Consider the following 19761-nt stretch of genomic DNA (forward strand, 5'->3'; position numbering starts at 1 on the left):
GAGTGAGTGAGTGATATCTGACTGCTGGCACAGAATAAAAAAAACAGAAAAAAAAACCAGGCAAGTGGCTGTGTGGGCTTTGAAACGATGACGCTCTGAGCATTTTCCCCCTCCTCTGGAGAGTAATGGGCTGAATGTGGAGAGGCTGAGCGCGAGCACAACACATACAGAGACACAGGGATCCACATGAGCTGTCTGCGTCTCCCACTCCTCTCCCCTCTGCACACAGGATGAACATTTATTTTAATTTGAGGGGGACAGCTGTGAGGCAAAGAACAGAAGATGGAGCTGTTACAGGTATGTTTCAACTTTTAATAAAACACATCACTGTAGTGTGTAGCTATGTAGCCTGCGAAGATCATTCATGAATAGAAGTTACTGCATCTGTGCAGGAATTGTGGATTTTCAGTGATGAAAATGCACATAAAATACCTTTAGAAATAAAGTAATTACATTAAACTAGCAAGGATTACTTTGGTCTAAATGAATTTAATGTGTTTATTTCATGTTTGTGGGGAGAATTTAAACCCCTCTGTGGTGATAGGATGGATGATTCCAGGCTGGTACTGTTACTACTACACTCACAAGTATTGAAAAAGTTGCACCATTGACTTTTTGTCATCATTTGACGCTAAAATAAATGATTAAAATAAAAAAGATGAATAGAATAGAACCGTTATTGATCACCTGAGGGGAAATTCACATTTGCAGCAATGCAGAATAAAAAGAACAAAAACAAACACAAACATAGGATAGTAGTGCAAAATGTAGAATAGACATGTAAAGGGAAACTTTACTTTAAGATTGGTTATTAAGAGCAAGATTTACTGAGATAATTTGAACAGTTTAATCATTTACTAGCTAAATATTACAATAATCCAAGATAAATATGTGATCCCACAGATATAAAAATATATATAGATATAAAAAAGATTATAAAAATATTGTCTATTTATTTACATGAGTCCAGTCCTGCAGGAGGATTAGTTCGTGATAGCCGGTAGATGGCGTTGTAGAGAATAGATGCTTTCAGGTTGAGAGCACAGTCTTCCTCCATCCTGGGGAGGAGGGTTAAGATGCTGATGCTGACAGGAAAAAAGCATGGACTCCAGGGCGGCGTGCAGATGCCCTTGTTAATGTCGCATACGGTCATTAAGGACGCGGAAGGATTAGCTCGTGGCTGCAGTAGCGGTAGAACAAGGTGTGAGCAACGCCAAGGACCGTCACTGGAAATTACTGGACACTTATATTAAGAAGGCAAGTGGAAAATCCAAGTTTAGCGTCGACATGCAGCGATAACAACAAGAGTTCTACCTCCGCCGAGCGACTTAGTTCCTCCAACAGTGCCAAACAAAGTTGTTGCTAGGCAACGGTGGTGCATCGCTGTGGGTTGGGGACGGGGAGGGTCCGGAGTGGCGCATTGACATGCTAATTAGCGGTCAGGTGTGTCGTTAATCCTTGCGGCTTTTGAAAGAAGGTGTCAACCAATCACAGCTGAGGACCGGGACTCGTTTTTACTCCCGCAGGTAGACGAGCACAGGTCAGTCAGTAAAACACAGCGGAGGAGCTACAGCAGGACTTTAGAAAGTGTCTCACCGTCACTGTTCATGATGACAGAGCTCTCCTGTGGATTGTTTGAGCGAAAACACCGTGCGTGGCTCAGGTGCTGCTGCGTGAACAGCGCGTGGAGGTTACACAAGGCAAACCTTGGGTTGCCATGATGGGACCTGGGTCAGGAAAAGCCCAGGAAACCAATGCGTTCAACCTTCAGGGAAGCCTGACCTCCCACAACTACAGGTGCTCTGCAACATCCCTGTAAGTGCACAGCCTTCTGCTTGATCTTTGATGCTGCTGAGATCTACTTTTCATGATTGTTTGTTGGCCATTTATGAAGTTAGATATTAGACAATGTCAATAAAACTTAAATAATCTTTAACCGCATCACTTTTAATTGTATCCATTATCAGAATTAACAGTGAGGTTCAGGTTGGGTTACAAGTGAAGCCAGACTGACTAATATTAGGGGTTTTAAAAAGCCAACGTGTATCTGCTGATATCCGATATATCGGCCAGTATATGAAATAAGGACATTGATATACATGGGAGATTTACTGTATGTATGAACTGAAATTCATGTAATAACTCAAACATGATTCAAGACAAAGAAGCGAAATACCACTGAATTAAGAAAATAAACTTTATTTTTCTGAGCACTGCCAATGTAACTGTGACTGTAAAACCACTATTGGATAACAAAAGGCAAATTGTATTTCCGTAAATACATGACCGGTCAAAAGTTTTAGAACACCCTATTTTTTCCAGTTATTTATTGCAATTTAAGTCACGCAAGTCCAATGAATAGCTTAATATGGTACAATTTCAGACCATTTCAGAGTGCAATGACACAAACTGAATAATTTTCAGTAAAAAACTGGAAAAAGTGTGGTGTTTGACTGGTAGTGTACACAGAGGGCTTTAAATTAACTATATAGATCACCAGCCAGCATGGCTAGTAGATTAAAATTACCCGCCAAACAGATTTTCCACCAGCCAATGTTTTTTCCAGCAAAAATACACTACATTGAGTGCCACAGAATAGATTTAAATGTTCATGTTTCTTTGAATAGTTTTTATTTTAGTTGATTGCAGAAATACAGTAACATGGTAAAAATATGCGGTAAACATTTAATTTAAAAACAATGTTGTAACAATGTCTAAAAGGTGCGATTTTGGGTGTGTCAGAGAAGTAAATCTTTTATATAAAGTATATTCTCGTAACTTAATAAACAAACTTAAACTTAAACAAACTCAGATGAAAACTGGATCCCTGCTGGAACACTGTTTGAATCAGTACTAAGAAGAATTACATGGTGTAGAGGAAAAGTGTTTTACTAACATGCATGCTTTTCAAATATAAATAAATCCCACTCCCCACAAACTGTACAGTGCACATTTTAAAGGTGAACAAATGGTCGAATACCAGCCACTCACAACCCGACATCCATTTAGTAATAAAACTCCTCAATTTCTTCTTCTTTTCAGATCCTCTTTCACCTTCATTTCCCCCTGTGTTGGCAGCAAATCCATCTATCATTCGTTCATTCGTTTTTCATTATGTAACAAAAACATGAAAAACGAAAGAAACACTCATTAATTGCTATTTGTTTCCAAAACAAAAATGGAAAACGACCTTGTTTTTCAAATTCGAGCTCTTTTGCTTCGGTACAGAAAACGAAAAACGGAAAACGAACACCTTTATTCGTTTTCTCCATTACCGATTTGCCAAAGTACGTGATCCGGAAGTGAAGCGTTACACATTCCGAGATATCTTTAGCTCTGCAACACTTAGGAGTCTCTAAATCCTCCCAATTGTCCGTGAGGAGATTCTATGCCCAACACCAGCTAAAGCGAAAAGGACACGTTTCGGACGCACAGTTGGACGCAGCGATCTTGTCATGCCGAACTGCCGTTAGCGTCGGATGAGAGTACACTTCCGAGTCACATACTTTGGCAAATCGGTAATTCGTTTTCGTTTTTCATGTTTTTGTTACACAATGAAAAACGAATGAATGAATGATACGCGGATTGCAGCAGCCTTCCTTTTTTGCATTTCAGGTTTTTCAACACCTGATAAATATCTCCACGTTTGTTTTTTTTCTAACTAATTTTACAACTTAACTGCCATTCCGGTTGTTTTCTCTGATACCAAACCATAACAATCATGCTAACGCCAATTGTTGTATGACACGTCACGACATAGTGTTCATGGGTATTGTAGGATTAGTACCACTAGCAGTGTTGCCAGATATACATTACATTTTAAAGTCTAAACACGCGCAAAAACCCTCAAATTTCTTGGCCAAAAACTGCCCAATATGGCAAAAATGACTTGTCGCATCGTTTCTACAGCCTGCCGATTCAAACAAACGCATCGGTATTTGTTTCGTTCTTCACTGGCCAAAATGGCTAGTAACGCTACGATGTTACCTGCCGGGTATGGCGTGCGTGTGTAAATGTTTTTAAAAAATAATATAGTCGATCAAATCTCAAACAGTAAACATGGATAAATCAAAAAAGGCTAGATGTAACTGTGAACAATGAACTAGTGCTCTTCTCACAGTAATTTTCTAGTAATTGCTGCTCAAAAATGGCAGCTTGTAATAATACAGAAAGTTAATAGAACAGTTACCGTACATATTAGAGCCTGAGCTTGGCTGGGTTATTGGCTGATGTTGATTAATCGTTGATTGGCCTGAATCATCAGCTGGGTTTTACTTTTATAAGCTAACAATGCTTAAGAATAGTCAAACCTTGTTTGTTTGTAATTTTCATGAAGAAGGTAAACGTTGAATTGATCTTAGATCTATTTTTATCTTTGAACTGTACCTATTGATTCATCCACTTATCCTGGTGGACGATTCTTTTCCTGCTGACTCAGGGTGCATATTAGCATATATCCTGAACAGGTCACCAGTCCATCACAGAGTTAACACATACAAGAGAACCAGTCACAGGGACACAAACATTCTTCACTTTAGTAGGTAGTGGCAGTGTTGGTAAAGTTAATTTTATTCACAAACCGCAGTTTAATTGAGTTAAAAAAAAATGGGGTAGTTCATAGTTCTTTTATTTTTTTTAAATATGTTGCTGTGAGCTTTTCTTTTTTGAATCCTGGCGTTTCCCACATTGAACTAAAGCACTGGTTTGGACTGAAATGGAATTTGATGTGAATTGTTTCCAGGTTTGGAAAATAATTGCACCTTTAGGACTCTTCTCCTGTTTTTGTTTTAATGACTTCTCATTAAAAAGACCATTCGAGTGGAAGTCTTTCCTCCAGTTTTTAAGAATATACCGTAGGGGTGAAAGCTGCTGCCGCCACTGTGGACTGAATGGCTGCTATTTTAAAGTTTCTTGTTGACGTAGTTGATTTGCGGAGTTGCGTCTTGAAACTTGGCAGGCAAAGTTTATACAAAAACATAACATTTTCCCTCCTGGATCATCAGTGATCACTGACTTTCTTTTTAGGGTCCTTTCTTATCATTTCAACAAATTTTCAGGACATCCCACGCACTTCGGTCTCAAAACAGTTTAGTTTGATCGGATGAGTGGACGCTGGGCTTGTATTTTCCAATTTCCAGCATTTAAACTGTCAGATGGGAGTGCTACTGCCCCCCGCAGTTTATGTGAGGACCTGCACCAGGAAGTGGCCACGCACCAGTTTTTATTCTTTGTTTACAAGATTAATTGATGCGTCAACGCTATAAAATCTGTATCTACAAATTTTTGTAGTCGACGTGATTGATTGTCGACTAATCGTTGCAGCCTTAATGTTTTTTGCATATTCAAAGTAAATGACTTTGCAAATGTCTCAGCTCCCTGTAATTTGATCAGCTTTGAGCTACAGTATGTACATAGGCTGTTCAAACTGCTAAAGATAAGTCAGATATATGCATTGGTTCTTGGATGACAGTCGATTTAAAAAATGAAATTATACCTCGATTTACTATTTCCACTGGCCCATAACTTCATGAAAAAATCGTGATCTGTTAATTTATAGTGCATAGCTTACTCTTTCTTGTGATATAAAACATTTTTCTTTATGCAACTTAATTTTTATTTTTAAGTCAACCTCAACTTTGGGTTATTTCACCACTTGCGGATATTGAAAATAATTTACATGAGGACATTGTAGCTTGCCTCTGTGTCTTATAATCATTTATTGTTGATTATTTTTCACTAGTAGATGGAGATGCCTCATTAATGGTGGAGATAGAATCTGAGGTAGAGCTGCTGCTGCTGCCTCCAGCAGTGCGTCTCTGTTGTCGTTGATGTTGCCAGATTTGGTGTTTTTCCCTTACATAATTAAAGCATGTTTACCTCGTGTTTTAGGCAGGTTATTGAATAGAAGGAAGTTCAGGGCGCTGGTCACAACAACGTTCATCAGGCTGAAATACCAAATGTTAAGTTCACATTTGCCCAAAATATGAACGAATACATGAATAATTGTTCATTGAACACATTCAGGCACAACACACATTTATTTATTTATCTGAATAATTTCCACTGTTATCCAGGAACTTTATATTATTTGCACCATAGTATACAGTATAGTCATCTTAAAGATGTAAATCCCTGTCTTAATCGAAAATAAAAATGGGTTTAATGTGACCAAAAAGGTGGAAATATGTGGTTAAATGGGATTTTAAAAACCACACAAATTGGTTAAAAGTTGCAAATTAGAGTAGCCATAATCAGACATAAAAAGTGGTAAAAAGGATTCAAAGTGGCAATATTGGCTTAAGAGTGGCAGAAAAAAAAGTAGGAACAATTAGTTTAAACTGGTAAATAATGGGCATAACAAATTGTGAATGTGGTTAAATTGGCAAAAATAAGGATAAAATATGGCGCAAACAGATTAAAATTCACAATAATGGGCCAACATATGTGACATTAGGTTTGAAAAGTGGTGGAAAGGGTTTATAAGTGCCGAAAATGTCTTGAAAGTGGAAAGATGTGCAGAAGAGGCATTGGAATTTGATGGATAATTGTAGTAAAAATGCATTAAAAGGAGCAAAATTATGTTAAGAAAAAGTGATGAAAACAACTTCAAATATGGCAAGTTTGGTGTAGTTGCAGAAAAAGGGTACAAATGGGCTCAAAAATGATTCTTAGTTTCTTGAAGGCATCTGGCAACCCCCTACCAGAGTCTCATTACCCCAAATAGGGTCCCGAAGAACTCCTGGTAAATTTCACACTGAGAAAGATTCTGGTCTACATGGTATCACACCCACAACAGCATTACACAGCTAGCATTGCGGCTATGATAAACCACCTCCCTGTCCCCTGTGTATTTTACAAGACAAATTATTCTGCCTTTCCTGCTTGTGTTATCTTTCGCTCCATCAATTTTCTTTGGTTTGAGGCAAAGCTCTGTTCTCCATTAAGTTGTAGATGTACACTTAGCAGACAGCAGCTCTTTTTTTCTATTATTGTGGTCACTAAGCCTCATCCATTAGATCTGCTCTCATATATTGTTAACTATATTTTGTAAAAGGAAGAAAGCCAGATTCTCTTTTGAAATGTGCATGTCCAGTACTTGATGAACACTCCTCAACTACTGCAGTGAAGGACGTGAGGACAGCATGTTCTTTTATGTCCCACGTAGTCGTGTTTCCCTTTGCTGCCGTTTGCCATATCTTAGCTCTCTGTCGACTCTCTGAGCCTTCTGAGCCTTCTGAGAGTTTTTGCTTTCAGTGTTAATTGAGGAGGGTATGTCTCTGAATGCTGACAGCCCACTCAAAGCTGCCCACACCGCATAACAAATGAGTCAAACTCAAGGCCCGGGGGCCAAATCCGGCCTTTTGTAGAATTCAATTTAGCTCACAGGAGAACATTTTATAAACTAAATAATTTAGTTTCAGATATATTAATGATACTAGACAATATTTACAGGTGCTTGTTTTAAGGAGTCATTTATTTTGCCCTGCCTTGATATTTAGAAAATCTTTGGAGGGGAATCAGTTATAATCTCTACTGGTAGGTTGTGGACCTGTTTTTAGTGGGTTGTATAATGATGTCATCGGAGAGTGACATCTATTCTATACCTACTTCTAACAGTTTGTGGAGTTAATTTTAGATTGTTGTTAGGTTTTCTACATTTTTTGTGTGTATTTTTTTAAAAATTTTCTTAACTAATAATTTCTCTTAATATTTTTAAGTAGGAATGGTAAATGGACTTGATTTATATAGCGCTTTATCCCCACACTGAAGCAGTCTCAAAGCGCTTTACATATCAGCTCAGGAGTGTGACAATATCTCGATACGGCAATATATAGCGATATTTTTCCACACGATCAATTATCGATGTGCTCCCGCTAAGTATCAATTTTTTTTTTTTTTTTTTTTCAAAACCTTTTCTCCTTTTCACTAAAATGTGCAGGTACATCTTCACAGAAATTGTCACTGTTTGTTGAAGGAACCAATATATTATTTACTGGAATATTGCACTATACTGGTGTCACTGGTAAGAAAAACCCTATTTTTTGTTAACAGAAAGCACTATTGGAGATACTTATTCATTTACATTGGTATGTTGACCGAAATGTTGTACTAAAAGTGCCACTGTTCATAGGACACTTTTTCAATTTATTGTCAATTAGATGTAAAATAAAAATTTTATTTTTTCACTTAATCTTTTTTTTCTTGTTATGTCATAGATTATTCTTAGATTGATTTCTGACCAATATATCGATAATCGCAGTATCGTCATATCGTGAGATAATCGTTATTGTGAGCTTTGTATCGCGTATCGTATCATGAGGTACCCAGAGGTTCCCACCCATATTTTAAAGTGACTTTTGCAACATAATTGCAAATGCACCACACACAACATACAAGTATACTTAAAGATTTAACCTAGAACAGACACAGTTATCATAAAAACCACATACGGTATGGTAAAGGTCTGTCAGAATAAAAGGTTAATCAGAATAAAAATGCATTGGTATAAAAGACACAAATTCAGAGAGAGACAGTAATTTTATACAACTGCTCAAAAGGGTTTTGATTAACAGAATTGTGGTTTTGTCTTATTTTGGAGGAGTGTAGGGGGCTGACATGCTTCATCACACTAGGTTGTAAAAAGTAGCTCATCAGCCATTCTGCTGAGTTGCAGAATTTATTAGTCAATTTAATTGTCATTTAATCTAATAGAAAATAATAATGTGATTGTCTGATCCGAGTGCCAAATTGTGAGAATTCACATTAGTATTAATCCAACCAATTTGAACATTGTCGTCATTTTTGTAAATGTTAGTAGTCGTTAAGTGTGTTTTCGATATCATTTAGTATGTTTTTCTCTCTCTCATTTTGTGTGTTTTTGTTGTCATTTGTGTAATTTGGTAGTTTGTGGGTTTTTGGTATCATTTAGTATTTTTTTTTCTTCTCATTTTGTGCATTTTTGTTGTGTTTTTGGAGTCGTTTTCTGGGTTTTGTTGTTGCTTTGTATATTTGTTAGTTTTTGTTATCATTTTGTGTGAATTAAGCACTCCTGTACATAAAAACGCAGGAGATTAAAAACGCACACTGTGTTTTGAAGAGAGTAAATTGTCGTATTTTACACATACATTAACAAACACAGCTTTGTTCCTTGATTAAGGCAATCTTGTTTGTACAAAGTTTATTTTGAAGGTTATACACTTAATCATTCTTCCAGTCATCAAAAGTTCATGTATTTGTGCTCTAACTTGCCAACACGTCTACACACTTCATGTCCAACCATTAGGCTACAGCTCAAAGGAAATTACATCCGGATCACTTTAATTACCTTAACATTTTCCTATCGTGGGCTTGCTAGCCTGCTTAAGATCATCTCTTTGTATCATTTAATTTAACTGGGCTTGCATGAAATTCTTTAAACTGCTCAGCTTGTTTTCTGCTTCCATGATGCATGCTAAAATAAGACTGGGCTTTTCTGACTGAAAGCCTGCTTGTGTAAATCTGTGCAATGGCTTCCAAAACATTGTGCAGAAAGAACATTTCTAAAATCTATCTGGTCAAACAAAATAATACAAAAAACAAAACTAAATTGATGCCAAATATGTTTTGTTATTTTGTATTAAAAAGCTCACACTGGCAAAAATCATGCAAGATAGAATCACTCGTGAGTGCATAAAATGTTTCCTTGCCATCTTTGCTGAAGGTTATAGAAAGTGCTGCCGTATTTAATTTTATTTTATTCTATCACTAGGATAGCAAAACGTTTTATTCAAAGGAAAACGTGTTTGAAATGCAAAAAGGCAAAGATGGGCAAAAGGAAATCTCCATCAAGAGCAGTTTAAGATGTGTATGTCATCCAGTGAAATTGATCAGATGAATAGGACAGAAATGTGCACGTGTGTGTCTGGTGCTGTGCAGGAATAGTAAATGGCATTAAAGCGAAAGTTGGAATTTTTAAATACACACACAGACAGACAGCCACTCACACTCACATTTACTCCTACAAGCAATTGAGAGCCTCCAATCCACCTAACAGTCATGTTTTTAGGTTGTGGGAGGAATCCAGAGTATCCGGAGAGAAACCCACACAAGCATTGAGAGTAGGGCTGGGCGATATGGGCCAAAACTCATATCTCAATATTTTTTCTCAAAATGGTGATATACAATATTAATCTTGATGTTTTAAACTCAAATCTTACCACACAGGCACATTTATTAACAAACAGCTGCACAATATGTACTACTATTGACTCTTCCTCTAAGGGGACAGCACGTGAGAGTGAGTTCTGTAGTGTGGCTTGTTTAGCGGATACACTCTGTAATACATCTAGCTGTGCTTTTCATATTCTGAGAAGTAACGAAAGCAGCAACTCCTAAAATGAGTATTTTAATACAAAATGAGCTATAAAATATGTATCTCAGAAATATGGAAAAATTGCATATGACACTGTTTGACTGTACTCTATGAATAATATTAAATACTTTTATGATGGGATTTGTACTGTGATTGTATGAATAAAAACAAGTTACGAAAATATAGATATATCTCGATATTGGCGATATTGTCATTTTCTAATTCACCAAAATAGAAAACTGGAATCAATGAGTATTAACACACATTATAAAGAATCTCATTTTGTAAATAAGTGGAATGTTAAAGTATTTTGTGCCTCCTTGATAGATTATGATGATAATTTTTAACTAAACCCCACATTTGTAATACTTTCATTTGTTAATTTTCCACTCTCTCTTTTTTAGAAACCCCTGTAGTGCCAACAGATACCCCGAGAAGTACACGCACCCCAATTTGAGAAACACTGCCCTCAGGTCTATCTTGGTTAAAGTTTCATCAAAATCTTTTAAAGCTGATATCCGGAGTTTCTGAGAAATCTGTTTATGTATCATTTTTTTTTATTTGAAAAAATACCTAACTAGTCTTTTACTGGCGACCGTGGCTCAGGTGGTAGTGGGTCGTCTTCTGATCGAGAGGTTGGGGGTTCGATCCCAGTACCTGACTATGTGTCGAAGTGTCCTTGGGCAAGACACTGAACCCTAAGTTGCTCCCAGTGGCCGACTAGCACCTTGCATGGCAGTCCTGTCCCACTGGTGTGTGAATGTGAGAGTGAATGGGTGAATGCGCTGATATGTAAAGCGCTTTGAGACTGCTTCAGTGTGGGGATAAAGCGCTATATAAAATCAAGTCCATTTTAGTCCATTTACTGTGGTCTACTGTAGGTGGTCATTCATATACATCAGTGTATGTAAGACCCGCCTATAGACTCCGATAAAACCCTTATAAATGGATACGAGCGCCGAGTTTACCCAGCCAATAGGCTTTGACTTCCTGGAGCGGACTTTGTCAATCAAAGGGAATGCGCGTGCGTAAACTGTGCACGGAAACGAGGACACGTGTCACAACAGCGAACGGGTATCACTGGAGGAGCGCTCCGAAGCTCTTACCTCAGAAATGTCCATCGCCGCAATGACCCATAGACCTATATCAATGCATCCCGATGTGACCGTGTGTTCCGCGATTGTGTGCACAAACGTAGAGTATATAATATTTGAAAACCACACATCTTTCTTTCCTGTACATCACTTAACTTCTTTCATTTTTCCTCCCCTGTAAGTCTGTCCTGTTTTATTACATCTTCCTGAAACTAACTTCCGTATCATCAGAATGTGTATTGCGATCAAAGAACAGTCAGTCATGCAACTACATTAATATCTTACTTCACACTTGCATCAAGTGTTTAAAGTGTAAAGTCTGTCTCTGAGCTTTCTAAAATCTGAAGTCGATCCAAAGCAGTGAATCAGACATTGAGCTAATCCTATTACATTCCCCAACAGGTCTTTTAAAAAGTGTGTTTAAACTCTCACCCCGTCTTCTTCTCTTTCATGTCGCTTTCTCTCTTTTGTCGCATCCATCCCCCACAAGAAGCAAGCATGAGCCTACCCCGCCGATCATCCAGTTCCCATGGTGACAGGTACTTTCCACAAGCCCTTAATTTCTCTACTTGCAACACTGCATGACACATTGGGAGCACATCAACACACAGGACACTAATCCATCACTATATACATCCACATGCATGCTTGAAAACCCGTTGTAATTAATGAGTTGGTGGCACATTTTGACCCGATTTGGTTGAGTTTGGGTGTTGGGTCAAGTATACTCGATAAGTGCTTGTTTAAAAATGTGTTAAGTGTGTAGAAATGGGTCACTTAGATCCAATTTTCAGGCTCGCACTCACATGAAAAGTGGGCTTTGACTCACAAAATATTGTTTCTTGAAGTTGAATCCTGCTTTCTGCTGGCTGCTTTGTTTTATACCAAGACTCCATTATTAAAATTTTAGTCCATCTTCCAGTTGTCTGTCATCTTCAGTGAAAACAAATTTAGTATTTAAAAAAAAGCAATCCGAATCCAGCAACCCTGCAAAAAACAAATAAATAAATAAATAAAGACTTTATTAAAGGGAGAATATAGAAAGAGAGGGCAGTGTTACACCTTGGTGAAGGGGAAGGGAACATGGAAGAGGGAGTCAGGGTAGGACAATGGAAGGGGTGGGTGTGTGTCAACTATTTTGATTGTCCTGAGAGTGCAATATGATGCTACAGTTGTGTATATCGTGTTGGGTGTAATCCCTTCAGTCCTAGTCTTAATTTCACCAGTTGAACCTCTCACCTTCTACAAGGCCCCCAGCTGAGATCCTGCAGAAAAACAACCACAGTACCTCTGGTGTCATCCTGGACAGCTCCACCCTTAAGATGGCTGAAGTTGAGACAGAAGTGCCGCCTCTTCCCCCACGGTACCGCTTCAGTTACCTGCTGCCCGGGGACCAGACGTTTCAGAACGATGACAGGTAGCCTATAGATGGTGTTCGTTCAGAGTTGCTTTTGGAGATTGTGAGAACATTGTGTTCCAAGTGTTCATGTTCACCTGCGTTGGCGTTGTTGGGGTTGTGTGTCGAATGGTTCAATAAGTATCAAACAAGTTCTTTTTTATGTAGGTTCCCTCACTACTTGTCACAATTACAGTAACAGAAGAAGCATGAAAAAACAAAACAAAAAACGGGTACAGTATGTCGCTTCTTGTCCCGGAATATTAACAACCATTTCCTGAAACCTTTCCAAAATAAAAGCTTACTTTTACATTTCAGCATATGATCTTAATCAATGTTCACTTACATTAAATAAATCCAGGAACTTGAACATTTCCATGTAACCACTTACCATTTATTTATATATATTTTTTCAGTACGGTTATCTTGACCAATAACTATCATTTATTTCATTTTTTTTGTAGATTTTATTTTTTATTTTTATTCTTAATTTTTCCTTCCTGTATTTATATTTAGCCTTCTTGTTTGCTTGCTCTTTGTGTCTTTGGCTGCTGTAGTGTATGAATTTCCCTACTGTGAGATAAAATAAAAGATAATGTAATTTCTTCTATGTTAAGATTTAGCAAGCAATCTGGTTATTATAATTTATCCTTTAACCAAATAATCTAATAATTCACAACATGTGTGTGTACATTGCACTTCAGTTGCTCATCTATTGTTCTGCTTTGCTCACATTTTTTACTCCTGTCTAGGTTCTTATGAAACCTGGCCAGCTGGAATTGACCTTTTTCCTAAATTTGTAGATCAGCCAAATGTTATTGTTTGTATTCAGTTATTTGTTTCTTATGTCAGTATGCAAGAATGACAAAGAGTGTTGAAATGAATGTAGCTGCACATCACACAACAGCAAATTGATCAATTACAGCAGAAAAGCAGCTTTTTGATCATCACATCATTGCTGATGAGGATCATTCCGACGGGTGCTGCATTTCCTCCGCCTTCCACTGGAAAAACATAAACAGACATATGGATTAGCTAAGATTGAAAGGTGAAATAAATTCAAACAGCCATTTTTTAGCCTTTGCTGAGGGCAAAATAGTTAAATTATTGCTTCATTCGCAAATCGTCTGATTGTGTTTGTGTCCAAGAGTGTTATTGATCATGCTGAAACTAGGCAAACTGCCTGTTAGCTTTGTAGCTTTAATTAAGTCTTACTAGAATGATAGAGTGGTGCTGCCTAAATATCCCCAGAATGTGGCAAGGTGGGTTTTACACTGTTTGTTTGAAGGATATTTAGCAAATGATGCAGTGTAAGACAGTTCCACGTGAGGTAAATTAGACAAAACTATATCAAAGATTATTGATGTTTTTGTTGACTAACAAAAACTAAACTATATGGTTCACATGGGAAGAAATCCAATCAGAACTAAATTTCTTTGTTGGAAGGTGTCCAATCAATACTACTTTTCTTACGTGGAAGGCGGGACAAGCCTTAATACCATTCCATATTAGTTTGAAAAATGGTAATTGAAGCTTTAAAAAATTCAAAAACTCTTATTCCTTATAGTTTAGTTGATTATAGCTCAACCGGAAAAAGGTGAAGTGCTTTCTCCGTGTTAGGGATGAGATCCTGCCCCAAGTGGAGGAGTTCAAGTACCTTGGGGTCTTGTTCACAAGTAAGGACGGAGTGAGAGATTGACAGGCGGATTGGTGCGGCATCTGCACTGATCCGTCGTGGTGAAGAGGGAGCTGAACCGAAAGGTGAAGCTCTCGATTTACAAGTCGATCTACGTTCCTACCCTCACCTATGGTCATGAGCTTTGGGTCATGACCAAAAGAACAAGATCGCGGGTTTCCTCCGTAGGGTGGCTTGGCTCTCTCTTAGAGATAGGGTGAGAAGTTGGTAGAGCCGCTGCTCCTCCACGTTGAGAAGAGCCATATGAGGTGGCTTGGGCACCTCATTAAGATTCCACCCGGATGCTTCCCTTGTGAGGCGTTCAGGGCACGTCCCTCCGGAAGGTGACCTCGAGGAAGACCCAGGACACACTTGAGGGACTATGTCTCTCGGCTGGCCTGGGAACGCATCGGGATCCCCCCGGAGGAGCTGAGAGAAGTGGTTGGGGAAGGGGAAGTCTGGGCCTCCCTGCTAGGGATGCTTCCCCCGCGGCCTGGCAACGAATAAAAGGAAGATGATGGATGGATGACTATATCTGCTACAGATTTCGTCGACTAAATTCTTAATGTCATTTAGTTGACTAGAACTACACTATAAGTGAATGAAATAGTCTTGATGAATAGATTTGCACTAAAACTAAGTCAAAATTTGCTGACAGACAACATAGTACACGTGTTTATCTCTGGGTTGCAGGCTGATGGTTTCCAGCTGGAACTTCTTTTTATGCTGCTGTTTTTAATTGGTATGAGATTTATGATCCAATCAGCATGCATCAGCGAAGGTTAACGGAAAATCAATAACACGTTTTCTACATTCATTTATTTATTTATTTTTTGATACGTCAATCAACAAGTCAATATCGCAAGAAAAAGGCAAAGGGAATTAATATATTTATATATTTAAAATTCTAATTTTTGGTGTTGTATCTCCATCTCTCTCTGCTGTCTTTATTTGTTCTGGCTCAACCAGTGTTTCCAGTCTCTCCTGCTGTAAATCATGTTGGTGTCCTTTATCTCAATGCCTGTGTCCACACACACACACACACACACACACACACACACACACACACACACACAGCTATCAGCGCAGCAAGGCTTGTGTTTGAACAACACAGACTTGTTTGTTTGCTCTCATAAAGAATTCAGAGATTTTTTTGGCACGCGTTGCTTTGTCATTTTGATCTTGGTTTGATCTCTTGGTGTTGACACAACATAATAAACGGTGTGAGCCAAAGAGATATAACGCAACACATGTTTACAACATAGATTACACTACAGAACAAATTAAAGTAAATAAAGTCGGTATATACATAAAGATCAGGTTTATCTCGTAAGATGCTATACCACATGTATGCTGGTTTAGGTTGCATGTGACTGTTTTACTGATGGCAATTTTGTTTAAAAAAAGGCTACTGCTTGTTGCTATAGAAACATATACACTCCATAGTCATGTGCATCAATGCAATTATTTCAACGTGGATCTATATGTGTTAGTTTGGTCGGACAACAAACCAAACAACTCTTAAAATGCAATAAATACATATTTAGGGCAGTTTATGGATTATTGGGATGGATTAATTAGTCATCACTTGAATTGAAACTGATGTAATTAGTCAGTGGCTATATATGTATATATACAGTATATATATACACACAGTATATCACAGCAAGGATTACAAAAAGCAAAAGTTTACTTCCATTCTTAAAAGCTTGGAATACTGAACGTATAGGCTACTTTCAAATGTTATGTATTGAAAAGTTATTTGGCAAATTGTAAGTAGGAAAATGTACAGTTATTCACAATAACATCAATAACATTAAAGCTGCTTGGTAAATATTTTTTATGTCCAATAAAGACATAGTATAGGCCTCATAAATCAATAAATGAAAGATTTTTTGCTCGAGAAAAAGATGTAAAAGGTCAAATTTGCAGCTTGAAAGTTTATTTTCATTTCCACTATAAACACTCTGACATTTTCAAAAAAGTTTCACACACTGCATTGTGGGATATGGAGTCTGTAGACAAGTGGTTCAGGGCTCTACACAAACTTTCCCGGCGATGGACAGAATTTCATCGCACTTTTTATTTTTTAGCTGGGGGGTGTACAGCAAAGCCATGCATGCTGATGATTAGTTGACTTAACTGGTGTACCATGAAGTAAAGATTGACAGTGACTCGTGATATGATATTTGCAAAATGTTTTAGTGTCAATGTTAAGTTTTTCTGTAACAAGCAGTGGCTGATGCATTTCTTTTAATTTTGTCCACATGTGGCTGAGTTTTGGCTCAGTGTACAGTCATGGTTACGGTCTATGGATATTGTTTTGCAAATCACACCACAGAATATTTTGTGTTTTTGAAGGTAAATGTACACACTTTTTGAATCTGATTATCCAGCTGGGTAAAATGTCTATTTTTAAAGCTTAATCGATATCAGATTTATGTATAAAACACTTTAAGAATAGAGTTCATCATCAGTATATGCTAGAAACAATGAACAACAGAATAACATGAAAAGAAATAAAATGTCTGCTTACTTGAGTTACATATATAGTTGTTAGGTGTACTTTCTTAAAGGTGTGCCATTTGTTAAGTGTTTTGGTAATTGTCTTGTTTTATTATTTTTTTTCATTCTGCTATGTTACATTTTTTGCTTGCTTTGTGCTCCTTTTTTATTTCTATTTCACTTTCCTGTCACAACACTGTGAATGTGTGGATGATTGTGGTTGTTATTGTGGTATGAATGTATGGAGGAGTGGTTGGAGTGGGATGGGTTGCTGGAAACCTGTTTTATTTTATTCTGTAAATAAATAAACAAACACACACAAGCAGTGGCTGAAATAACAGGTAATTTATTTTATATAATTTTAAAAGAAGACATAACAAAAATGTTTTAAATAACCATAAAGCATAACAGGTTGCATGTATTGTTTTTTTTTATTTTGCAGAAATGCTGTACTTGAATTAACTTAATAGTAGCATCACCAACTTAGCATCTAGAATGGCCTTGCTGTTTCTTTGCATTTTGATGATAAAGTGCTTTATTACTGTTCTAAAATATGTGATGACAAATTTAATTATTTTTGATGAAGAATAGTCAAAATTAAAATTTTTTTTTTTTACATTTAGTTGCAATAGGGATGCCCTGAAAGTTTGTCATGTTCAAAGGAGGGGCACAGCAGAAAAGGTTTGGGAACCACTGCTGTAGACAGATGCATTGAAGTGTTTATTTCATTCTTACCGTGATTTTCTGTTTCTTGGTCAGACGAGGAGGAAAAAGGTTCACTTGACACCATTTTTGTTCTAGTTTGTTCCCAGTATATCGGCTCAATCACCTTTCCGAATGTCAACAAACAGTGTGTTACGATAGAGATCAAAACAAACTATCAAGCAACAATTTCAACCTTTTTACACCTTTTATTTCCCGAGCAAATACTCAGTGTTTTATTGATCTATGAAGCCTACACTGGCTTAAATACTATTATGTTCATTTGTAACCTGACAAAAGTGTTTATCTATAGGTGCCAGTCAGGCCTAAGATTTTAGGTTGTGTGTGTGGGGGTGTGTTTCTTCAGGGACTGTAATGACACCTCTGGCTGTGTGGGTGCTGCTGAAGAGGAGCAATCGCACTAGTTGTTGATCCGAGGAGAAATTTTGACATGTTTTTTTTTTTTTCTTTCAGTTTTTGCATGAATGTGCAGTGCATGTGTGCTGTGAGCGACTGTGTGCTTGTGTGAGAGTGTGACAATGGAGTGCATCTGCACCTGTTCATTTTGTCAAATAAGGGAGAAGAGGGAATCTAAAAATTCAGAGTAAACAAAGCAGAGAACCTGTCTAAAGGCCAACAGAGACTGGAAAACATGCGAGTGAGCAAATTAGTTTCATCTATCTTTCCTTCCTGGGTGTCTTCTTGTCAATGTAGGAGGCTGAGGGGAGCCGTGTCCACATGTCAAGTGACAAACGGCCGCTAATTCAAGTCTTTACGCCTCCTCACAACTCAAGTAGAAGCACTTTGCTCCAGCCTTAGCACCGACGCAGTATCACCTGTCAAGGAACAGTTCATTACATCGCTCACACACAGCTATTGTCATAGGGGGTATGTGAATAAATATGAAGAAAAAGCATGACAAAAATGGAAACTACAATATGAATAGAGCAGCAGTCAGGAGCCTCCATTCATAGCCACAAATTACTCATTGGCCTCTGTTAGACTACCCTCTAGTGGTGACAAAAAAAAATCTTATCAAAAAAGCCCCAATATGACGAGAGCAACGTTGCTTTGCGCTAGCCAAATGTGCTGTCAAGACCATTGCTGGGTTTCTATTACAGATTTTTGAAAAGTAAAAGCGATATTTCTAAATGTCGACAAAGTATAATTGCGCTTTGAACGTGTTTCTATTAAAGGTTATTTTGGCAGTTGCCTTGTAACTCTTGTGAAATCTCATCCTGCCAGACTTTGCTGCAGGAAGATGGACGCTCAGAACGTCCTTATAACACTCCGTATTCCTTTGTTGTTTCATTTCTAATGTGGCAGTAATCATTTTTAGTATAATGCTAAGAAATGTCCTGGTCTCCTCTTCTGTTTACACGTACTACACCACGGGTGTCAAACTCCAGTCCTTGAGGGCCAGATTCCTCAGGCTTTTAAATGTGTCCCTGTTCCAACACAGCTGGTTCAAACCAATGTGTTGTCATCAAGCTCTGCAGGAGCGTGATAATGAGCCATTCATTTGATTCAGGTGTGATGGAGCAGGGACACATCTAAAAGTCTGAGGAATCCGGCCCTCGAGGACTGGAGTTTGATACCCCTGTACTACACCATGTTTTCTCGGAGAGAAGTGGTCATGTGACCAGGCACGTCACGATTTGTGACGTGTATTTGCGGAAAAAATGTTTCCATTGTGCTTTTGCGACACATTACTATATCGAAAAGTCCTCATGAAAGCGTAAAAACTTTACAGCGATTTTTGAAATTGCCTGGAAAATGATTTAAGACTCTGTGCATCCTCTCAACCTCGCCCTTCTCAGTAAAGTTGTAGCGAGCTGTATTTTACAGTTTTAGGGTGATGGATATGTTGTGTTACTGTTATAATCAACAAATGTTTGGTAAATATATTTTTTCAAATGAAAAGAGTGATTGTTTCTCACTGAAAATGCCAGTTGGCAAATTAATTAAATAATTTATTAAACAAATTTTTTTTATTATTATTATGATATACTATTCCTCAACAGGATAGGTAAAATTC

General features: G+C 37.7%; 1 protein-coding gene across 25 annotated transcripts in view; it reads left to right on the forward strand.

The window, feature by feature from the left end:
* Positions 1–139: 139 nt before the first annotated feature.
* The window catches only part of kcnt1b (potassium sodium-activated channel subfamily T member 1b), a 92335-nt gene continuing 72713 nt past the window's right edge, over positions 140–19761 (forward strand). For 6 of the 25 annotated variants that reach the window (XM_028456830.1, XM_028456832.1, XM_028456837.1 and 3 more), the window contains exons 1-3: positions 144–297; positions 11936–11984; positions 12695–12862. In XM_028456830.1, the coding sequence (XP_028312631.1) occupies positions 231–297; positions 11936–11984; positions 12695–12862 (284 nt within the window). In that variant the 5' untranslated portion in view covers positions 144–230. Of the gene's footprint in view, positions 298–992; positions 1816–11935; positions 11985–12671; positions 12863–19761 lie in introns of those variants that run through there. The other 19 variants (XM_028456838.1, XM_028456843.1, XM_028456848.1 and 16 more) reach the window with 10 other exon arrangements.

Source organism: Gouania willdenowi, chromosome 9 (genome assembly GCF_900634775.1).
Source record: "Gouania willdenowi chromosome 9, fGouWil2.1, whole genome shotgun sequence".
Classification (NCBI taxonomy): Eukaryota; Metazoa; Chordata; class Actinopteri; order Blenniiformes; family Gobiesocidae; genus Gouania; species Gouania willdenowi.